The sequence below is a fragment of the Sus scrofa genome, chromosome 12 (genome assembly GCF_054392235.1).
Source record: "Sus scrofa isolate SSC_HxYL_T2T_F1_AM1 chromosome 12, Sscrofa_HxYL_maternal_Yorkshire_Landrace_v2.0, whole genome shotgun sequence".
Taxonomy (NCBI): Eukaryota; Metazoa; Chordata; class Mammalia; order Artiodactyla; family Suidae; genus Sus; species Sus scrofa.
In genome coordinates this window covers 1,389,105-1,407,193 of record NC_139394.1, presented here as the reverse complement: position 1 = coordinate 1,407,193, position 18,089 = coordinate 1,389,105, and the positions used below count along the sequence as shown (strand labels likewise).

General features: G+C 66.2%; 1 protein-coding gene across 6 annotated transcripts in view; it reads left to right on the top strand.

Moving 5' to 3' along the window:
• BAHCC1 (BAH domain and coiled-coil containing 1) overlaps positions 1-12,654 on the top strand; it is a 56,565-nt gene extending 43,911 nt beyond the window's left edge. Inside the window, exons 11-27 of one of the 6 annotated variants that reach the window (XM_013989840.3) lie at positions 366-565; positions 712-848; positions 1,352-1,462; positions 3,511-3,631; positions 4,107-4,398; positions 5,094-5,276; positions 5,367-5,668; positions 5,847-5,954; positions 6,058-6,196; positions 6,297-6,411; positions 6,534-6,609; positions 6,714-6,822; positions 7,538-7,657; positions 7,808-7,984; positions 8,093-9,270; positions 9,660-9,896; positions 10,385-12,654. In XM_013989840.3, coding sequence (XP_013845294.3) covers positions 366-565; positions 712-848; positions 1,352-1,462; positions 3,511-3,631; positions 4,107-4,398; positions 5,094-5,276; positions 5,367-5,668; positions 5,847-5,954; positions 6,058-6,196; positions 6,297-6,411; positions 6,534-6,609; positions 6,714-6,822; positions 7,538-7,657; positions 7,808-7,984; positions 8,093-9,270; positions 9,660-9,896; positions 10,385-10,591 — 3,812 coding nt within the window. In that variant the 3' untranslated portion in view covers positions 10,592-12,654. Of the gene's footprint in view, positions 1-365; positions 566-711; positions 849-1,351; positions 1,463-3,510; positions 3,632-4,106; positions 4,403-5,093; positions 5,277-5,366; positions 5,669-5,846; positions 5,955-6,057; positions 6,197-6,296; positions 6,412-6,533; positions 6,610-6,713; positions 6,823-7,537; positions 7,658-7,807; positions 7,985-8,092; positions 9,271-9,659; positions 9,897-10,384 lie in introns of those variants that run through there. The other 5 variants (XM_084983213.1, XM_084983212.1, XM_084983211.1 and 2 more) reach the window with 5 other exon arrangements.
• The last annotated feature ends 5,435 nt before the right edge of the window (positions 12,655-18,089 follow it).

The following is an 18,089-nucleotide window of genomic DNA, read 5'->3' as shown; positions in this document are numbered from 1 at the left end:
GGGTCCCAAGCCTTTCCCCCGACGGACGCTGCCCTCCGCTGGCTCCGCCGCCACCCCGTGCTGCGCCAGCCCCACTCCCGTTGGGGCTGTGACACTCTGGTTTTCACGCATTTGGAAGAGGACAGACACGCAGGGCCGTCTCTGTTAGAAGCGTAACAGGCCGCATGCCTTAAGGAAACGGTCTGGGCACCGTCCCGAGGGCGGGGGCCCCCCAACGGGGCTGGCTCTCGGGAGCCGAGGGCGACACCTGCAGCCTCTCCCTAGTCCTCAGCCTGCGTTCCGAGCAGGCTGGTGTCGGGAGCCTCTGCGAGGCGCAGCGTGTGGCCTCCCCGCTGCAGACACACTGACCCTCGTGTCCCCCGCAGAGGAGGAGGACGTGCTGGCCTTCAACCTGCAGCGCCTCGCCACGCTGGCCTCAGCCTGGTCCCTGGTGGAGGCCGCTGGCCTGGACAGCCCCGCCTCCTCGAGCCAGCCCCCCGCCGCCGACCCCTGCAGGGCGCCCGCGCTCACCCCCCGCATGCAGATCCTGCAGCGCAAGGACAGCTGGGCCCCCAAGACCAAGCCTGTGAGTGGGGAGCCCTGGCCGCCCCATCGCCCAGTGTCACGACCTGGGGCGGGGCGGGAGGGGGCTCCTGGTGTGTGGGCGGCCACCCACCTGCCTCCTCCTGGGCCCCGCCTGGGCTCACAGGCCACCGTGCCCCTTGCCCCTAGGTGTGCCCACTGAAGGCTGCCATTGACCGGCTGGACACACAGGAGGTGGAGATGCGTGTCCAGTTGGCGGAGCTGCAGAGGCGCTACAAGGAGAAGCAGCGGGAGCTGGCACGGCTGCAGCGCAGGCATGACCATGAGTATGGCCCAGGCTGGCAGAGGGTGGGAGGGTTGGGGCGCGGCTGGGGAGACGCCCTGGCTTCAGGCCCTGGGGCTCGGGGGGCACAGCCCAGCCCTGGGCCACCACCTCAGGGGCAGGGATCAACCTGCAAGTGCTGGGCTGAGCGGGGGTCTGGGAGGCCCCAGAGGCGGCGGGAGGATGAGGCGTTCACCCAGCAGAGGCATTAAGGGGGGGAGTTCTCGGGGGTAGTGGGGCCAAGGGTGAGGGGACTGGGCGGCCAGGGCAGGAGTGGCGGTTTGAGGAGCAAAAGGAAGCCCTAAAGTTGCGGTGGCAGAGGTGGGAGCTCCCCTGACTGCTGTGCGCTGGAGCTGAGACGCAGGGCTGGGGGTGGTGGGGCCAGGCCAAGTCTTGGGAGGGTCTGCCCCCCCCACCACAGCCCCCGAGGGCAGTGCCCTCTGCTGGACCCCTATCAGGGAGCCGGGCCGGGTGTCCACTTCTGACCACCCCTCCCGTGGCTCCCAGGAGAGATGAGAGCTCGCGGAGCCCCGCCAGGCGGGGGCCCGGCCGGCCAAGGAAGCGGAAGTACTCCAGCTTGCTGCCTGCCCTGCGCCCCGGCGACGGCAAGAAAGTCAAGTGAGTCCGGGGTGGTGTGGAGGCCCCCACGGGGTGCCTGGGGCTGGGGGTCACGCGGCGGGGCTGGGCTGGCCCAGGTGCCGTCGAGGCCCGGGCAGTGAGGGCCAGGCTGCTGGGCGGGCCCCCCTCACAGCTTCTCCTAAAGACCCAGCACTCCCCCGCCCCAGGACCAGCACTGGTGAGCGGGTGAGCTCCCGGGGGGCCCGAGCTCAGTGTGGACCGGCCCTGGCCCCGGGCCTGGAGCGTGGCCACACCAGCTCCGCACACCTGGCCGGGGCCGGGGCCTCCCCCCTGCTCGGCCTCCTCCCGGCCCCTCGAGTGCGAGGCGGCGTTGCGTAAAAGCCTCTTTATCTGCACCGTATAGAGTCGTTGGTCACGCTGCGGTGCGGCTCACGGCTGCCGGCCCGCGGTTATTATCCATTACCCGCCCGGCGCCGTCGTCGGCGCACTCCCGGGCCTGGTGTAATTGTCCTTCTCGGCTACAAATTGCCTCTCCCGGCAGGCCCATTTGCATAAATCCTCGAGCTTCTCCAAACACGATTGGCGCGGCATGTGTGCACTGCATCAATCCTGATGATTTGGTAATAATAGTTAAATCGGCACTAAATGGTTCCTTCAATTAAGACAGAGGCAAAAAATTAATCTCAGGGCTTTATGTCACAAAACATTAGCAAATGCGGAGAAGGTTACAGGGAGGGGAGCGCGTCGCGCCTGCGGGCGGGGGAGGGGATAGGCCATATGGCGGGGGGGCGGGGGGGGGTCCTCCCTGGGCTGTCCCTCCGCCCTGCCCAGGTACCACGGGGCAGGAGCTCCAGGGGGCTCCCTTTGAGGACCAGCCAGCACGGTGAGGGCTGCTGGCTGAGGCCAGGGCCCGTCCAGGGGTCCTGTTGGGGAGCCCCTGGCAAGACTGCCCCATGCTTCTCTCAAACCTGCCTGGTACCAAGCCCCCCCCAAGCCCGGAAGCTGGGCCCTGGTGTTTGCATCGTGGCCGTGTTCTCCCTGGCTGGGCCGGGAAGGAAACCGAGCCCGGGGCCCTTTCTTCCCAAGGGTCGTGGCACCCTCTCCCCACCTCAGGCTCCACCTCACTCTTCATCCCGCCGCGGGGCCCCCACCCCACGGAGGCTGCCGACGGCTGGACCCCAGTCCAGCAGCAAGCGGGAGGGCTGAGGCCTGCAGGCCAAGCATGGCTGCAGGCCGGCTTCCCACCAGCCCTCTCTGGGCAGGAAGGTAAAATGTACGGTCCGGCCCTTCAAGGCCAGAGCGCTCAGCCTCCACCTGGGACTCGTTTCCATCCACGCTGTGTGGGTGAGGAGGGGGCAGGTGAGAGGCCCAGCCCCCCAGCCACGCTTGCAGCCTCACACCGCCGGGCACAGGGAACCCGCTCAGAGTCAGCAGCTTCGTGGCCCCGTCTATGAGCTGGGTGATGGGTACAGAGTCCCTCCCATGAGGGCAGAGGACAGGGCCCTGGGGGAGGTCTGGGCCCAGCAGCAGGGGTCCCTGGGGGCTGGAAGGCAGAGCCTAGGCACGAGTTTCTCTGGCCACCGTTCCCCTCATTCTCTCCCAGGCAGCGGCAGAGATGCTGGGGGTGGACCCCGTTCCCAGGAGCGTCTCCCGACGCCCTCTTTGCTCCAAACTGCTGCAGCCACTGGCCCTTGCTCCCCTAAAGGCCAGCCTAGCAGAGGGGCACCATTAAGAGCACCCCCGTTTTCCAAGCAGAAAGACTGAGGCCACCGCCCAGGCCACTCAGTTGCTCAGCTGGCTGCAGAGCCCTGGCTCCTGAGCACCGGGCTGCCTCTTCCCAGGCAGTGGGCAGAGGGGGCTGGCAGGGCAGCGGGTGCGTGGGGGCCCAGCACTGGCTCTGCCTGCTCGGAGGAGCCTGGCCGGGACAGAAGCGGGGGCCCTCGGGGCGGCACATGGGTCTTCCAGATGTGCAGCTGCCCTACCCTCCCAGACCCCTGGCCGCCATCACAAGGGCTATTAGGGGGACAAGGCCCGGGCGCCAAGGGCGCCTGCGTCTGGCCCGTGCCCACCTACCCCCATGCTCCCAGGGCAGTGCGGTCCAGCCTCAGCCTGCTGTGCGCCGAGCTGCGGGGCGGCGATGACGAGCCATCAAAGAAGCGAGGCCGGCTGGAGAAGGGCGCCTACGTGGGCCTGCAGCCCGCCTCTGCGGTGAGTCCCACTGCAGCCTGGCCCTCAGGCCCTGGTGCAGGGTGGCAGACGGACAGGACAGGCAGCAGGCCGCGGACACCCCACCCCTCCCCGCCCCGCCTCCATCCTGGGCTCCTGGGAGGGACAGGGGAGAGGTGGGTCTGAGTCTGTTGTCACTTTGTGTCAGAGCAGGAGGCTGGGCCTGTCCAGGACCCACACAGACTCTTGGTTGGGTCTTAGGTCTCCCTCCCCCGAGCCGGAGCTGGCTGGGCCGTCTGGGGAGGCTGTGAAGTGGGGGACAGGACAGGCTCAAGTGAAGGTTGCCGTGGGCAGGCCCTGTGCCCCGGAGCCAGGCTCCCGCTCAGCCCCTTTGGAGGGCAAGGCCGGGCAGGTGCCACCTCCCAAGCCCAGCTCTGGTGGAGGCGGCTGAAGGCCGAAGGCGGTGGCCCAGAGCGGGGACCCCCGGTGAGTGCAGCCTCCCCCTGCGTGTTCACAGGAGAAAGTTCGGTGCAAGAAGAGCAGCAGTCAGGGTGACCTGGCATCCGCAGTGGCCCACAAGGTGGCCCAGCTGAAGCCAAAGGTCAAGACCAAGGGACTGCCCGCGGGCCTCAGCCCCTTCAGACGGAAAGAGGCCACCCCAGGGGGTCGCATCCGGAAGAAGCTGTCTCGAGCCAAGAGCGCCAAGGTGACCGGGGCAGCCCGGCACCCACAACCAGACGGTGGCGTTGGCAGCAGGGAGACGCCTAAGTTCCCGGCCCAGCCAGCAGCGGCCACGGCACGCGAGGCAGGCAAGTTACCAGAGCCAGGACCTCCAAGGCCGCTGGGGCTGGAGGAGTGGGTGGGCAGGGGCCGGGACAGCCACCGGAGCCCGGTCGGGGCGCGTGGGCAGTGCCGGACCAAGGAGAACCCCTCGCTGGCCTGGGCGGAGTTCTCTGGGCCCCACTCCCACATGGGGGGGCCACAGGGAGGAAAAGGCTGCTGGATGCATCCTGGGGCTATTTTTAGCTCTCCTGCCTGCTCCAGCCCGCCTTCCTGCAGTGTCCGGCGGGGCTGGCCTGGTGGGGTTATCTGGCCCCCAGCAAATGCACATTTCCAGAAACCGGAGCCTGGAAAAATAGAGGCTTCCTCCCTGCCACCCCCCCCCCCCCCCCCCCGCCCCAGGGCTCTCCCGAGAAAGAACAAAGGGAGGGAAGAGGAAGCAGGAAGCAGCCGGGCATCTGGCAGGAGGATAAGGGGGAAGGGGCTGCCCTGGGGAGCAGACCCCAGCCCTGCGCACCCCACAGGGCATAAGGAAGGAAAACCGAGGCAGAGGAGGAGGGCCCCAGAGGCCCGCCCCTCCCCCATGCCAGACCAAACCCCTGCGCCCGGGCACCTGGCCCAGGTGCCGGCCCCGGAGCAGCCCCGGGATGACAGCGCCGCCTCCACGCGGCCCCCAGCAGAGCCACACGCCGCACGGAGTCACCTGGACTGCCTTCCTCCCCAGGCAGCGGCTCGGACAGTGACAATTGTGAGGGTCTGTTGGAGGCAGAGGCACCCCCGAAGGAGCCTGGGCTGGCGCTGCACGCTGGGGCCCGCGTGGCCGTGCTGGGGCCCTCACCCTCCTCCGTGGTCAAGATGGAGGCCAACCAGAAGGCCAAGAAGAAGAAGGAGAGGCAGGGCTTGCTAGGTACCCACGGGCGAGGGGCCGGGGTAGGCCTGGCCGGTGGGGGCCCCGCGGGCAGCCGGGCCCCTGCAACCGCCTCCCTCCCTCCCACAGGGGCCTGCCGCCTGTCCAGCCCTGAGGGTGAGGTCAAGGTCAAGCGGAGGACGGTGAAGGCCAAGGTGGGCAGCAAGCTGGAGCGGGCCCCAGGGCACAGGCCCCCAGGCGGGCCCGGCAAGAAGAAAACCAAGAGCAAGGCCAAGGGCAGCCTGCGGGCAGAGCCGGGGGCCACGCCCGGCAGGGACACCCTCGGCAGCCCCTCCCGGGCCTTCACCTGCCACGCGGAGGGCAGCAGGCTGGCCAGCGAGCGCCTCAAGAGGGCCACCCGCAAGAGCACGGTGCTGCAGCCAGGGCTGCGGGTGAGGGCCAGCGGGCCCCAGCAGGGTGGGCGCCAGGCACCCCTGTCCGCTTGCCACACCGAGTCACACCCTGGGACTCACGTTCGGGGTCACTCCGGGTCAGCCTGAGTGGCACCCTGGGCAGCCCGCGGGCAGGGAGGCTGGTGCCACCCTCACCTCAGACTCTCCCCTCCCGCAGCGGAAGAACGGGGCCCTGTCCATCGCCCTGTCACCCCGCAACGCCAAGGCCATCCTGGGGAGAGGCAGGAAGGCGGGCAAGGTGAAAGCCAAGGCCGGCGCCAAACAGGTAGCTAGCTAGCATCCCCGGCCCGACCTCAGGGCCCAGTCGACCCTGACCCCTCCCGCACCCCCCCCCACCCCCGAGGGAGCTGACCCCTCTGGCCCCCCAGGGCAAGGGCCAGGCGGTGAGCCGGCTGCTGGAGAGCTTCGCGGTGGAGGACGACTTTGCCTTCGAGGACAGCAGCAGCCTCTCGGAGGACGAGGAGGAGGCCAGAGGCCCCCTGAGCGCCGAGCAGAGCGCTGCCCTGGGTGAGCGGCGCGACGGGAGGCTCCGCTCTGGGGCAGCGGCGGGCGGGCAGGGGCGGGGCCGGCCCGGAGCTCACCCCCCGCCCCCGCCGCGTGTCCCCAGCGCGTTCGTGCACCATCCACAAGGAGGACCTGCAGGACGGGCTGCCGGTGCTCATCCCCAAGGAAGACAGCCTGCTGTACGCGGGCAGTGTCAGGACCCTGCAGCCCCCCGACATGTGAGGCCCGGGAAGGGGACGGGCCGCGGCCGGGAAGGGCGGCGCAGGGCGCGCGCGGGGGGGGGGGGGGGGAACGGACCCGCGGGCCCCGACACACGCTCCCTGCCCTCCCCCTCCCTCAGCTACAGCATCGTCATCGAGGGCGAGAGAGGCAACCGGCAAAGGATCTACTCGCTGGAGCAGCTGCTGCAGGAGGCGGTGAGGGCGCCGCCCGGGGAGGGGGCGGGGCTGCACAAGCCCCTCCCAGGCGCCCCCGGGCCAGCCCCGCCCTCTCACGGCCGCCGCCCCTCCTGTCTCTGCAGGTGCTCGACGTCCGGCCGCAATCCAGCAGGTACCTCCCGCCCGGCACGAGGGTCTGCGCCTACTGGAGCCAGAAGTCCCGCTGCCTGTATCCAGGCAACGTGGTGCGAGGTAAACCCCCCTCAAGCCCCCACCTCCCTCCCCCCCACCCCGCAAGGCCAACGGCCCCTCCCCCCGGGGAACGCTGCAGACTGCAGGGTCCCCTCCGGGCCCTCTGGGGACCTCCCACCGGCCCTGCTTCCCCCGCAGAGCGCAGAGCTGGTCAGACAGAGCAAATGATAAGGTCAGCTCCCTGGTCGCCAGGAAAAGGCGAGAGAGGTACCTGGGCGGGGGACAGGGAGCTCCTCTGGCCGTCCTGAAGGCCTAACAGAGAGGGGGACCCAGAGCCGCACACTTGGCGGTTTGAACTGGTCACCTGGGCACAGCTCTCTGGGGGGGAATCCTTCTGCCCCACCCCCGGCACCGGATGTGGGGACCCTGCGGTCTGATGGGTCGGCAGGCAGGAGGCCTCGGGCCACCACATGTGTTTTCGCACTGTGTGCACCGGGGGAGGTCGGGGCCCCCGCCCTGTGTGGGTGCCCTGGGATGGGGGTGATGGATGGCCGTAATATTGCCGCTCCAGCCGTGCTGCAGGAGGCGGAGGCGAGGCGAGCTGCTCACGGCTGCCATGGCAGCTCAAGGTCAAATGTGATCAGGGAGCAGAATGTCCCAGAGTCATTTGTCAGGCGCTCTGGAGCCCGTCCTGTCATCCTCCCGCCCCGGCCTCCGGGGCGAAGCCCGCGGGCCTGAGCGGAGGACCGCGTGCTCAGGTGGGCCCTGTCCCCAGGAGCCTCCAGTGACGAGGAGGAGGACCTGGACTCCGTGGTGGTGGAGTTTGACGACGGGGACACCGGCCACATCGCCGTCTCCAATATCCGACTGCTGCCTCCGGACTTCAAGATCCAGTGTGAGCCCCAGGGCCCTCCAGGGTCAGCCGCTGTGGCTGGAGTTGGGCTGGGCGCCCCCCCCCCCGGGTCCAGAGGGTCTCTTAAGGAGAGGAGCGAGGGAGGCTGTCCCCCTGGCGGCACAGCGCTGAGGCCGCTGGTCCGCTCCGCAGGCACAGAGCCCTCGCCAGCCCTGCTGGTGTCCAGCAGCTGCCGGAGGACCAAGAAGGCGTCCTGTGAGGCACCCCCGCCCAGTGAGACCACAGCCCCCAGCCTGTCTCCCAAGGCGCACGACGGCCCCGAAGCCTCGAAGCCTCCCGGGAAGAAATCCGTCGGCAAAGACAAAGCCGGTACTCCCTGGGCCGCCGGGACCTCGGCTGGGGAAGCACCCCCGGGGGTGGGGGGCCCAGGAGGGGCCGGGCAGGTGGTGCCTCTGACTCCACCTGGCCCCTCCCCAGGCAAAGCGGAGCTCCTGGGCGCCAGCACCAAGCCCCCCACGGGGGCCTCGGACCACTTCCTGGGCCGTCGTGGCAGCCCGCTGCTGAGCTGGTCCACGGTAGCGCAGACCAAGCGGAAGGCGGCCGCAGCGGGCGGCAAGGGGCCTGGCTCGCTGCAAAACCTCTTCCAGCTCAACGGCAGCGCCAAGAAGCTGCGGGCCCGCGAGGCGCTGTTCCCCGTGCACAGCGTGGCCGCGCCGGTGTTTGGCAATGGCTTTCGCGCCGACTCCTTCAGCAGCCTGGCCAGCTCCTACACGCCCTTCGTCAGTGGGGCTGGACCCGGCCTGCCCGGGGGCGCCCACAAGCTGCTGCGGGCCAAGAAGGCCGAGCGGGCAGAGGCTGAGAAGGGCGGGCGGCGGAGGGTGGGCGGCGAGTTTCTGGTCAAACTGGACCACGAGGGCGTGACCTCCCCCAAGAGCAAGAACTGCAAGGCGCTGCACGCAGGCGACAAGGACGCAGGGCCCCGGCCGGGGCGGCCCCTGCCCAGCCCTGGCTACGGGCACCCGGTCCTCGTGGGCAAGGACAGGAAGGGGCGGGCGCCCGTCCACCCGCTGCCCATGGGACTGGCACTGCGCAAGTTCGCGGGCCAGGCCGAGTACCCGCTGCCCTGCGACAGCGACTGCCACAGCTCCTACTCGGACGAGGAGGAGGACGGCCCCAGCCTGGCCCCCGGCGTGCCCTCCGGCTTCCTCGCCCGCCTGTCCGTGTCCTCCTCCTCCTCGGGCTCGTCCACCTCCTCCTCCTCCGGCTCCCTGTCCACCTCCAGCCTCTGCTCCTCGGATGACGAGGGCTCCTCCTACAGCTCGGACGAGGAGGACCCGGCCCTGCTGCTGCAGACCTGCCTCACCCACCCCGTGCCCGCCCTCCTGGCCCAGCCTGAGGCCCTGCGCTCCAAGGGGGGCGGCCCGCACGCGCACGCCCAGCGCTGCTTCCTGTCCAGGACGGCGGTGGCCGGCGGGGGCACGGGCGCGGGCCCCAGCGGCAGCAGACCCAGGCTCAAGCGCAAGGAGGCCCTGAGCTTCTCCAAAGCCAAAGAGCTGTCCCGGAGGCAGCGGCTGCCCTCCGTGGAAAACCGGCCAAAGATCTCAGCCTTCCTGCCTGCCCGGCAGCTCTGGAAGTGGTCGGGGAGCCCCACACAGGTAGGCGGGCCCGGGGCGCCCCCACGGCGCGTGCCGTGGTCCTCCTTGGCGGTCTCATGCCCAGCGCCATTCCCATCCCTTGAACGGCCCTCGGGCATGGCGAGGGCCTCGGGGGCTCCGCTGCACTGCCCCCACCCTCGTGGCTGGACGTGCATTTGGGCGCGGTTTCGTCCTTGGAAACCAGGCCGCCGTGGACTCTCGCGAGCCTGCTCCCTCTGCTCCCAGATGCAGCGTTTGTTCGCGGGCCTTCGGTCTTGCTGTCAGGATGGGGGGTGGGGGGGAACGGGCGGGGCCAGCCCCGTCCTGCGTCTGCAGCCAGCGCCCACGTCCCACCCCGTCCCCGAGGCTCCCGGGCCCTCACGGCGCTCTGGCCCCGGCTGTCTCCGCAGCGACGTGGCATGAAGGGGAAGGCCCGGAAGTTGTTCTACAAGGCCATCGTCCGGGGCAAGGAGACGCTGCGCATCGGGGACTGCGCCGTCTTCCTGTCGGCCGGGCGGCCCAACCTGCCCTACATCGGCCGCATCGAGAGCATGTGGGAGTCGTGGGGCAGCAACATGGTGGTGAAGGTCAAGTGGTTCTACCACCCGGAGGAGACCAGGCTGGGCAAGCGGCACAGCGACGGGAAGGTGGGCCCGGGGGCAGGGCGCGGGGTGCGGCAGCCGCAGGCACCTGCAGTCTAAGAACACCCCGCCCCCCAGGTCCCTCCCTGGCCGTGCCCCCGTGGCTCTCCGGGAAGTGGGTGACCGTTTCACCCAAGGGTGGGGGGTCTGCAACCCAAGGCAGCGAGAAGCACCAAACAGGCCGGGTCCTCGGCAGCCCCCACCCCCGAGCCCTCCGGTCCCTCCCTCCCTGTGTCAACCCACCCAAGACAGAAGCGCCCCCCGTACCCTTCCCGCTGTCCCTTGGGAACCGTGTTTGCAGACGGTACAGAAACAAGTGTTTCTCCCACTGTGCCAGCCCCGCCGGGGACCTGGGCACAGACCCCCTGGGCACGCTGTTCAAATGAAAGCGTAGCCAAGGGAGCCTTCCAGAACCAAGGGCCCCGTAGGGTGGGGCATGCCGGGTGCCGGCTGAGGCCGGACCCGACCCCGAGCACCCCACCCCCACCCCCCAGAATGCGCTGTACCAGTCCTGCCACGAGGACGAGAACGACGTGCAGACCATCTCCCACAAGTGCCAGGTCGTGGGGCGCGAGCAGTACGAGCAGATGACGCGGAGCCGCAAGTACCAGGACCGGAGGGACCTCTACTACCTGGCAGGGACCTACGACCCCACCACTGGGCGCCTGGTGACGGCCGACGGCGTGCCCATCCTGTGCTGAGCCCCGGCCAGACTGGCCTGCCCACCCGAGGCCAGGCGGTGCCCGGTGCAAGCGGGGGCCCGCCCACCCCTCGGTGGGGGGCGGCTCTGAGCCAATATGCAAACCCACCGAGGCAAGATCCAGGCTTTTTATGATTTTCCCTGGAACGAGAGAGAGCTCCTGGGCGTCCGAACCCAGCCCCACCCGTCTGCGGCGGAGGGTCCGCTGCGCCCCTCGGGGGACCGGCCGGCCCTCGCCGCTCTCCCGCTGGCAGTTCACGAGCGCGTAGAATCCAAGCCATATTTTCCCTAGTACCTCCCACTGTCTCCCACCAGGGAAAGCAGAAATCAGGTGTGTCGTCTATTTATTTCTCTCTGTAAATATTGTATTTCTGCGGGGAAGTTTTATGGAAAAACGTGGAAAAGGATTTTGTTTTCCCCACACGCGTGACAAGGCTGTGCGTGGGTGCGTGCGTGCATGCGTGCGTGGGTGCCTGTGTGTGTGTGTGTGTGTTTAGAGACTTTTGTTTCATTCGGAGGAGGTTTTCTTTGAAAATGCACTGTTTTCCTCAGCCTAGCTGAGTTCCAGCTGGGGCGTCTGTGACGACAGAGGCAGCTGGGGTGGGGGGCGCACAGGAGGGGGCGGACAGGACCCTGGGGTGCACCCGCCGATCTTTTGGGGGGACTGTCGAACAGGGGGAGCCACACGCGCGTTTCCTTATACTTCATTTCCCGGGAAGAGGGCAGCGAGGGGCAGCTCCGACAGTGAGGACCCCGCGGGGAGAGCAGGGACCCCGGAGCAGGGCCCCAGCCCGAAGGGGTGACGGCAGCCATATGTATCTTACCTCTGTTTAAAACGAAACAAAAATGAACAAATACTATTTTAAAACTCTCCGTATGAAGAAGTGATGTTTTGATTTTATTTCCTGAATGTCCCCAGTTTCTTTCGATGTCCGTGTCAGTGGCCCGCTGGTCCGGCCTCCACTCAGAGCAGGAAGGGACGTGGCCCCCGCCAGCTCGTGCGGACGTGCCGGGCAGGACCCGACTGCCTGGCGGGCTGGCGCTTGGGGCACAGAGCGGTGTTCCTCCTGCCCACAGCCCAGCCTCGCATGCGGGGAGCACCCCTGGGGGACTGTTCACCCCTCTGCCCAGCGACCTGGCTGTCGGGCAGGTGTCCCAGACTGCCAGCACCCCCCAGAAACCCCAGAGAGCTAGTCCCCCCTTCACTTCTCCTGAGGCCAAGAGGAACAGGCAGGGCAAGCCAGACCCAAGGCCCAACAGCCCTCGTCCCCAGCACGCACTGAGGCTCCCGGGGCCCACTGGGAGCCCCAGGAGAGCACCCCAAGTTAGCCTCTGCTCCCTAGGACGAGCTCTCGTGTGACCCGCAGACACAGCCCAGGTACCCAGCAAGGAAGGGATGTCGCTGGCTGCCCAGCCCCCTCTTTTTTCTAACCAGGAAACCACCCGCCCCTCCCCGGCTCCTGGCCGCTCCCCACAGGAAGGACAGGGCCCCGGGGTGGGGGGGCGTCCCCGGCACCCCAGCTCCCTCTCCCAGCCCAGCTCTCGCCTTTGTCTCAGCACGAGTGCAATACTTCATTCCTGGTGGTCGTCCCGGAGGCGGCGGCCAAGGTTCTCCGCTGGGGAGGCAGAAAGACTCCACAGAGGAGAGGCAGCCGGTGCCAAGGTGCGCGGGGACGCCCAGCCGTGGAAGCAGCACCCAGGGCTCCGATCACCCCAGCCGCGAGGCGGGAGCCAAGGAACAGGCTGCCTTTTCCGGGTTCTCTGCCGCCGGCTGGTCCTCTTCCCTCCTCCGCGGAATTCTGCCCTTTGCTTTCCTCCTCCTGGCCTCTCCGCGTGTGTGCAGACCGCCTGGCCCCCCAGCCGTGGTTAAACCTGGCAGAAAGCACGACTCTTGTACATGTGTAAACTAAGAGGGTGGTTGAAGTTTTTTCAATGTAAACACTAAAAACAAACACAAAAAAACAAAGGTTTTATGAACAGCAAACTCTATATGTAAAGGCCTTTGGTATTAAATTTTTTATTGATAACTTGCTCAAGAATAAATCTATGACCGATTGTACAGGTTTTCGGTGGTCCCGGAACCCTAACTGCACCCCAGTGTGCGTGTGCGTGTCCCACGGGGATTCCCCAGGGACCCCAGAGGCCGGGGTCTCAGCCGACGGGAGACTGGGGTGTCTGGGCCGGGCCTCCCCTCGAGGCAGCCAAGCAAAGCCCCCGGGCGCTGGGCCCGGGCAGCCAGAAAGGCCCTGCAGTGGCTTTGGCCTTCGTGAGCCTCCAGGACGAGCCTCCCTTCCTTCGCACAGCTCCCCGGAGGTGGATCAGACACCCAGCCCGAATCAGTCCCCGGGGCCCGTCGGGGGGACGGGAGAGGGTCACCCCCCCCACAGAATGCAAGCGGAGCGATGGCACGGGGCGGGGGGGGGGTCAGTGGAAGTGATGTTTTATCAGGTAGAAATGACAACTGGCTGCTCACAGTTCGTCTTTAATACCGCAGACCAACTGGGGACAGGGGCATCAACAGTTATGCCCGGCCAGGGCGAGGAGGCTGGGGGCTGGGCGGGGAGCCGGGCGCCGGGCTCAGATCCAGGTGGGGGACAGGGGTGCTGGGCTCAGCGCCTCAGCCGTCGAGGGGGTCATCTAGGGACTCCGCTGGCCAAAGGCCGAGGGCCCGCCAGGCCCCTGCCGGCCTCTGCATCTGTGCAGCTGCAAGGAGGAAGCCCAAACAGGCGCAGGACGGACCCGGCACCCCGGCTGGCCGGCCCAGTGCCTGCCGTATAGGGCAACCCTCACCAGTCCTGTCTCCCGACAAAGAGGGAGCTCAGGCTCCTGATGGCACCCAGGGCTGGCAGGGGAGCCGCCGACACCTCTCCCCCATTCCAAACACCCTGGAGTCAGCCATTCTTCCCCACAGAGAGGGATGCGGCCAGGAGCTTTCTCAACCCCTGCAGATAAGACCCGCCCCTGGCAGGAACGCAACGGTCTCCACCTGTCCGCCCATCCACCCATCCGTCTGGTATTTTGACAAGCAGGTACCGAAGACCTACTGGGTGCAGGGCCCCATGCCAAGACACCAGAGTGCCACGCTGGAGGGATTTGACGGCCCCCGCCCTGCAGCCGCTCAAGTGCAGCCAGGAAGAAGGCTGGTGCAGAAGCCACCGCAGCCGGGGAACCCAGCCCTCCAGTGAAGCTGGGCTGCGGAGCGCGGCTGCCTCAGCCCCGGGCAGCCGCAGACCAAGGACCCCGGGGCGCGGGGGGCTCCTCTCCCAGGAAACTCAGCCCCTGACAGGAGCAATTCTGGGGCCCCCACAGCTGCTTCCTTTAACCGATTCAATCTGAGGGAAAACGTTAGAGCTGAAGCAGCTCAGAGGAAGGCAGGAAGTGGGGTTCGCGGGGGGGCGAGCACCTTGCACCGGCCTCCCCTCTAAAAACCGTGACCTTGGAGTTCCCGTCGTGGCGCAGTGGGTAACAAATCCGACTAGGAACCATGAGGTTGCTGGTTCGGTCCCTGCCCTTGCTCAGTGGGTTAAGGATCTGGCGTTGCCGTGAGCTGTGGTGTAGGTTGCAGACGTGGCTCGGATCCTGCATTGCTGTGGCTCTGGCGTAGGCTGGCGGCTACAGCTCCGATTGGACCCCTAGCCTGGGAATCTCCATATGCCGCGGGAGCGGCCCTAGAAATGGCAAAAGGACAAAAAATAAAAAATAAAATAAAAAATAAAAACTGTGACCTGGAGAACAGCCCCAGGCCTGAGTCCTCAGCCCAGGGGCAGGCTGGCCCTGAGGCCAGCAGGGGCCCTGCTCTTCCTGAGCCCGGGAGTGGGGCTGGGGCTCCACTGGAAAAAGCCTCCGGATGGGATTGTGGGGGGGTGGGGGCTGAACCCGAGGCCTCCCACGGCCCTCGGGTCCCCAGCATCAGGCGCCTCAGGCTCCCCAGCCCTTCCGGCAGTGACGGAACGGCCTCGGGGCCTCCTCACAATTCGGTTTTCGGAGAAGGGAAAGTTAAAACCACTCTTTCTATTTGGGAGCTTTTGAACAAGTTTAAGATCTTTGCTCCTTGTCAGGAAATCTGTTTTCACTTATAAGAAACAGACTCTGCCGCGGCGAGCAGGGGAGGCAGGAGACTCGGCACTGACAGGCTAATTACATTTTCTCCACCGGGCCCTTCAGCAGACCCCGCGGATCCCGAGCAAAGCACCCTGGGCCCGGGGCTCCCCAAGCTTTCCGCAGTGGTTCCCCTCTTGGGTTGCCTGTTGGACCGAGTCTGGAAGCAAGTGTGCGGGGGCCTGCAGGAAGAGGACCCGAGCCCACTGCCGTGGAAGGGGCAGCCTCTGCACAGGGCACCCAAGAATTCCTGGGATCAGCAGGGAAACCAAGCTGTCCCAGTCCCAGGGGGCTCCCCTCAGCAGCCCTTGAAGGCCGCCCCAGGCCACAGCTCCCGTGGCCCAGAAGCCCCTGGCGCAGCAAGAAGAGCCTCTCCTGCAGCTGCGCCCAGGACCAGCCCACCCGCAAGGACCATCCCACCGAGCAAACGAGCAAATGAGAGGCCACGTGGGCGGCCGCACTCCAGTCACATGACCCCCCCAGCCAGTCAGGATGCCTCTGCCACAGTGACTGGCTTCAAGCCGGGCATGTGACTAGGATCCATGAAGATGTGGGTTCGATGGAGTTCCCGTCGTGGCGCAGTGCGTAACGAATCCGACTAGGAACCATGAGGTTGCAGGTTCGGTCCCTGGCCTTGCTCAGTGGGTTAACGATCCGGCGTTGCCGTGAGCTGTGGTGTAGGTTGGAGACGCGGCTCGGATCCCGCGTTGCTGTGGCTCTGGCGTAGGCCGGTGGCTACAGCTCCGATTAGACCCCTAGCCTGGGAATCTCCATATGCCGCGGGAGCGGCCCAAGAAATAGTAAAAAGACAAAAAAAAAAAAAAAAAGTTGTGGGTTCGAGCCTTGGCCTTGCTCCGTGGGTTAAGGATCCGGTGTTGCTGTGAGCTGTGGTGTAGGCCGGCCGCTGTAGCTCTGATTCGAACCCTAGCCCGCGAACTTCCATATGCCACAGGGGCGGCCCAGAAGAAAAGAAAAGAAAAGGAAAAAGCAGTTCTGGCTTACAGAAGGCTCTTTGCAGGTGCCAGCCCCAGCCCCAAGTGGACCATGGTGCCATTACAGCCCTGCCCGCAAGGCCGTCTTCCCAGCCGTAGAGCGTTGAGCTGAGGTCTGCAGAGTCCTGGACGGTGCTCAGCCATCTGGCCACATGCGGGGGACTTGGAAGGAGCAAAGGACAGATGAGTCAGGGCGGCTGGGGGAGGGGAGAGTAGCGAGGCATCACAGACCGTGACCAGCGGCTAGCATCGACCTGCCCGCGAGGTCATCAGGCCCGCTGTGGAAGGACTCTTATTAATGTCGGTGGGCACTGACCCACCCCAGGGCTGCTCATCGTCTCCTGTCCCCCCAGCCAGCCTGAGACCTGCTCGAAGGGCTCCTGCAAAGAGCATGGGGGGCAGGCGGAAAGGATGCACCCCAGGACCCCACTGTAAACCTTCCCTCCCTCTGAGCTGCCAGGCCCTGGGCAATGACACTGCCTGCAGAGAGAGGCAGAGATAAACCCCACTGGCCAGTTCTTGCCTTCAGCATCCTCTTGTGTCCAGCGACTGGGAGGGGCAGAGACCACGCTGCCCCCGTATCTGTCTTCCCCATTTTCCTCAGTAATAGAAAAACCCAACTTTAACTGGGCATCTGGCTGTCCAGAGCCAAGATCACATTTCCCAGCTCCCCTTGCAGCCAGACCGAGTCCCGGGCAATGAGAGGGACCAGTAACACCATGTGCGGTGGAAAGTGTCCTTAACATAGGCGCTGTGCTCTTCCTTGTCTCTTCTCCTCTCCTGCTGGCTAGAATGTACATGCGATGGCTGGAGCTTGAGCAGCCTTCTTGGATCAGGAGGAAGCCATATGTGAGAACAATGGAGCAACAAGACAGGAGAAGGAACCTGGGTTCCTGATGACAATGGAGCCTCCAAAGTGGCCCTGGAAGCTTTCTGTGAAAAAGAAAGACATCTCGCCCTTGTTCAAGTCACTGTCGTTTTGGAGTTTCTGAACACTAAATCTAATCCTCACTGAGTGCTGAATGCAGTGCAGTCTGCCCCCCGTCTCTCAGGCTCTCCTTTTCTTGCCACTTGCCCGTCCGTGCCGAGGACGTCCACGTCCCGCCACGCCTCGCAGACCCGCCCACGCCCCTGTGCCCGGACACCTCTTTTAAGAGTCCCCGGGGCAGTGTGACGTCTGAGGTGGTTCATTCTCCATCCTAATGTCACTGCCAGGCCAGGCCCTACTGCAGCACAGAACACTCCTCACAGCCTGTAATTATGTATTTATTGTGGATTTCTTTGATTGCCTGCTTCCCAGGACTGTCATTAATGCGAGGGCAGGGCCCCTGCCTGTGTGTGCTCACCAGGGTGTCCCTGCACCCAGCTCAGGGTCCGGGCACAAGTGCGTACCCAGCAACCCTTCCCCCACCACAGATGGGTGCTGGCCCTGCGGATACGACGGCCCTCCCCCCACCCCTCCTCGGCCCCTACATCCCCTGCTGCTGCTCCCACCCGCCTCCCCTGCCCCCCTCCAGGGCCCGGCGTCCCCTCCCCAGTTCCCCATGCTCTGCACCCGTCCTGACCTCGAGATGGGGCTCCCAGCCCCAGCGCCTTCTAGTGATATCCGCACCAGCCCGTTTCCCTCTCTGAGCTCTGCTCTCAGGGGGCAGAATCGACACGGGAACTCCCAAAGCAGCTCCAGCGCTCGCTGGCCGTGTGGTTTCCCACCTCAGATCCGCCTTCCTGTCCTGTGAGTGGGAATCATGCCCCCCCCCCGCCATCCTGTTCACGGGGGCATCAGGGAGATCGGAAGGTGGAACCTGTTTCCCCACCGCCAACGGCTAAGAGTAAAGGTCAGACAATCCAACGTGCTGACACGGGTGTGGGGCCCCGGGACCCTCCCATGCTGCTGGGAAGAGAGGCGGTTGGGGCGGCCCCCAGCGGAGCTGGTGTTTCTACTGCAGCTGAACACTGCCCCCCAGCAAGCCGGCCACCAGGTACAAACTCGGAAGGCATGCACTAGGGTGTTCACAGCGGCGCTATTTGCAAACTTCGGCGATAGCCCACGTGCTCTTTCGCACATAGAGACCAAGCACATAGACTGGCTGCCCGTCCCTGGAGCACGATGCGGCCGTACAAGGGAGCACAGCCCGGCATGGGTGCAGTCGCATCACTTATACTGAGGCAGGAGGCCAGCCTCAAGCCAGGCGGTGTGGTTGCACGAATACATATAAAGATCAGGCAAAAGACATCTCTAGGGAGCACCTCCAGGGTGCGGGGTTGGAGGGGGCACCAGGGAGCCTCGGGCGGGGCAGGGGGGGGCGGGCAGCCAGTCGTCCGGATGGGACGCTGGTGGCATGGTGAACACAGACGCAAACTCCATTCGCCTGTAAACCTGAGACGCGTGCACTCAGGTTTTTAGGCGAA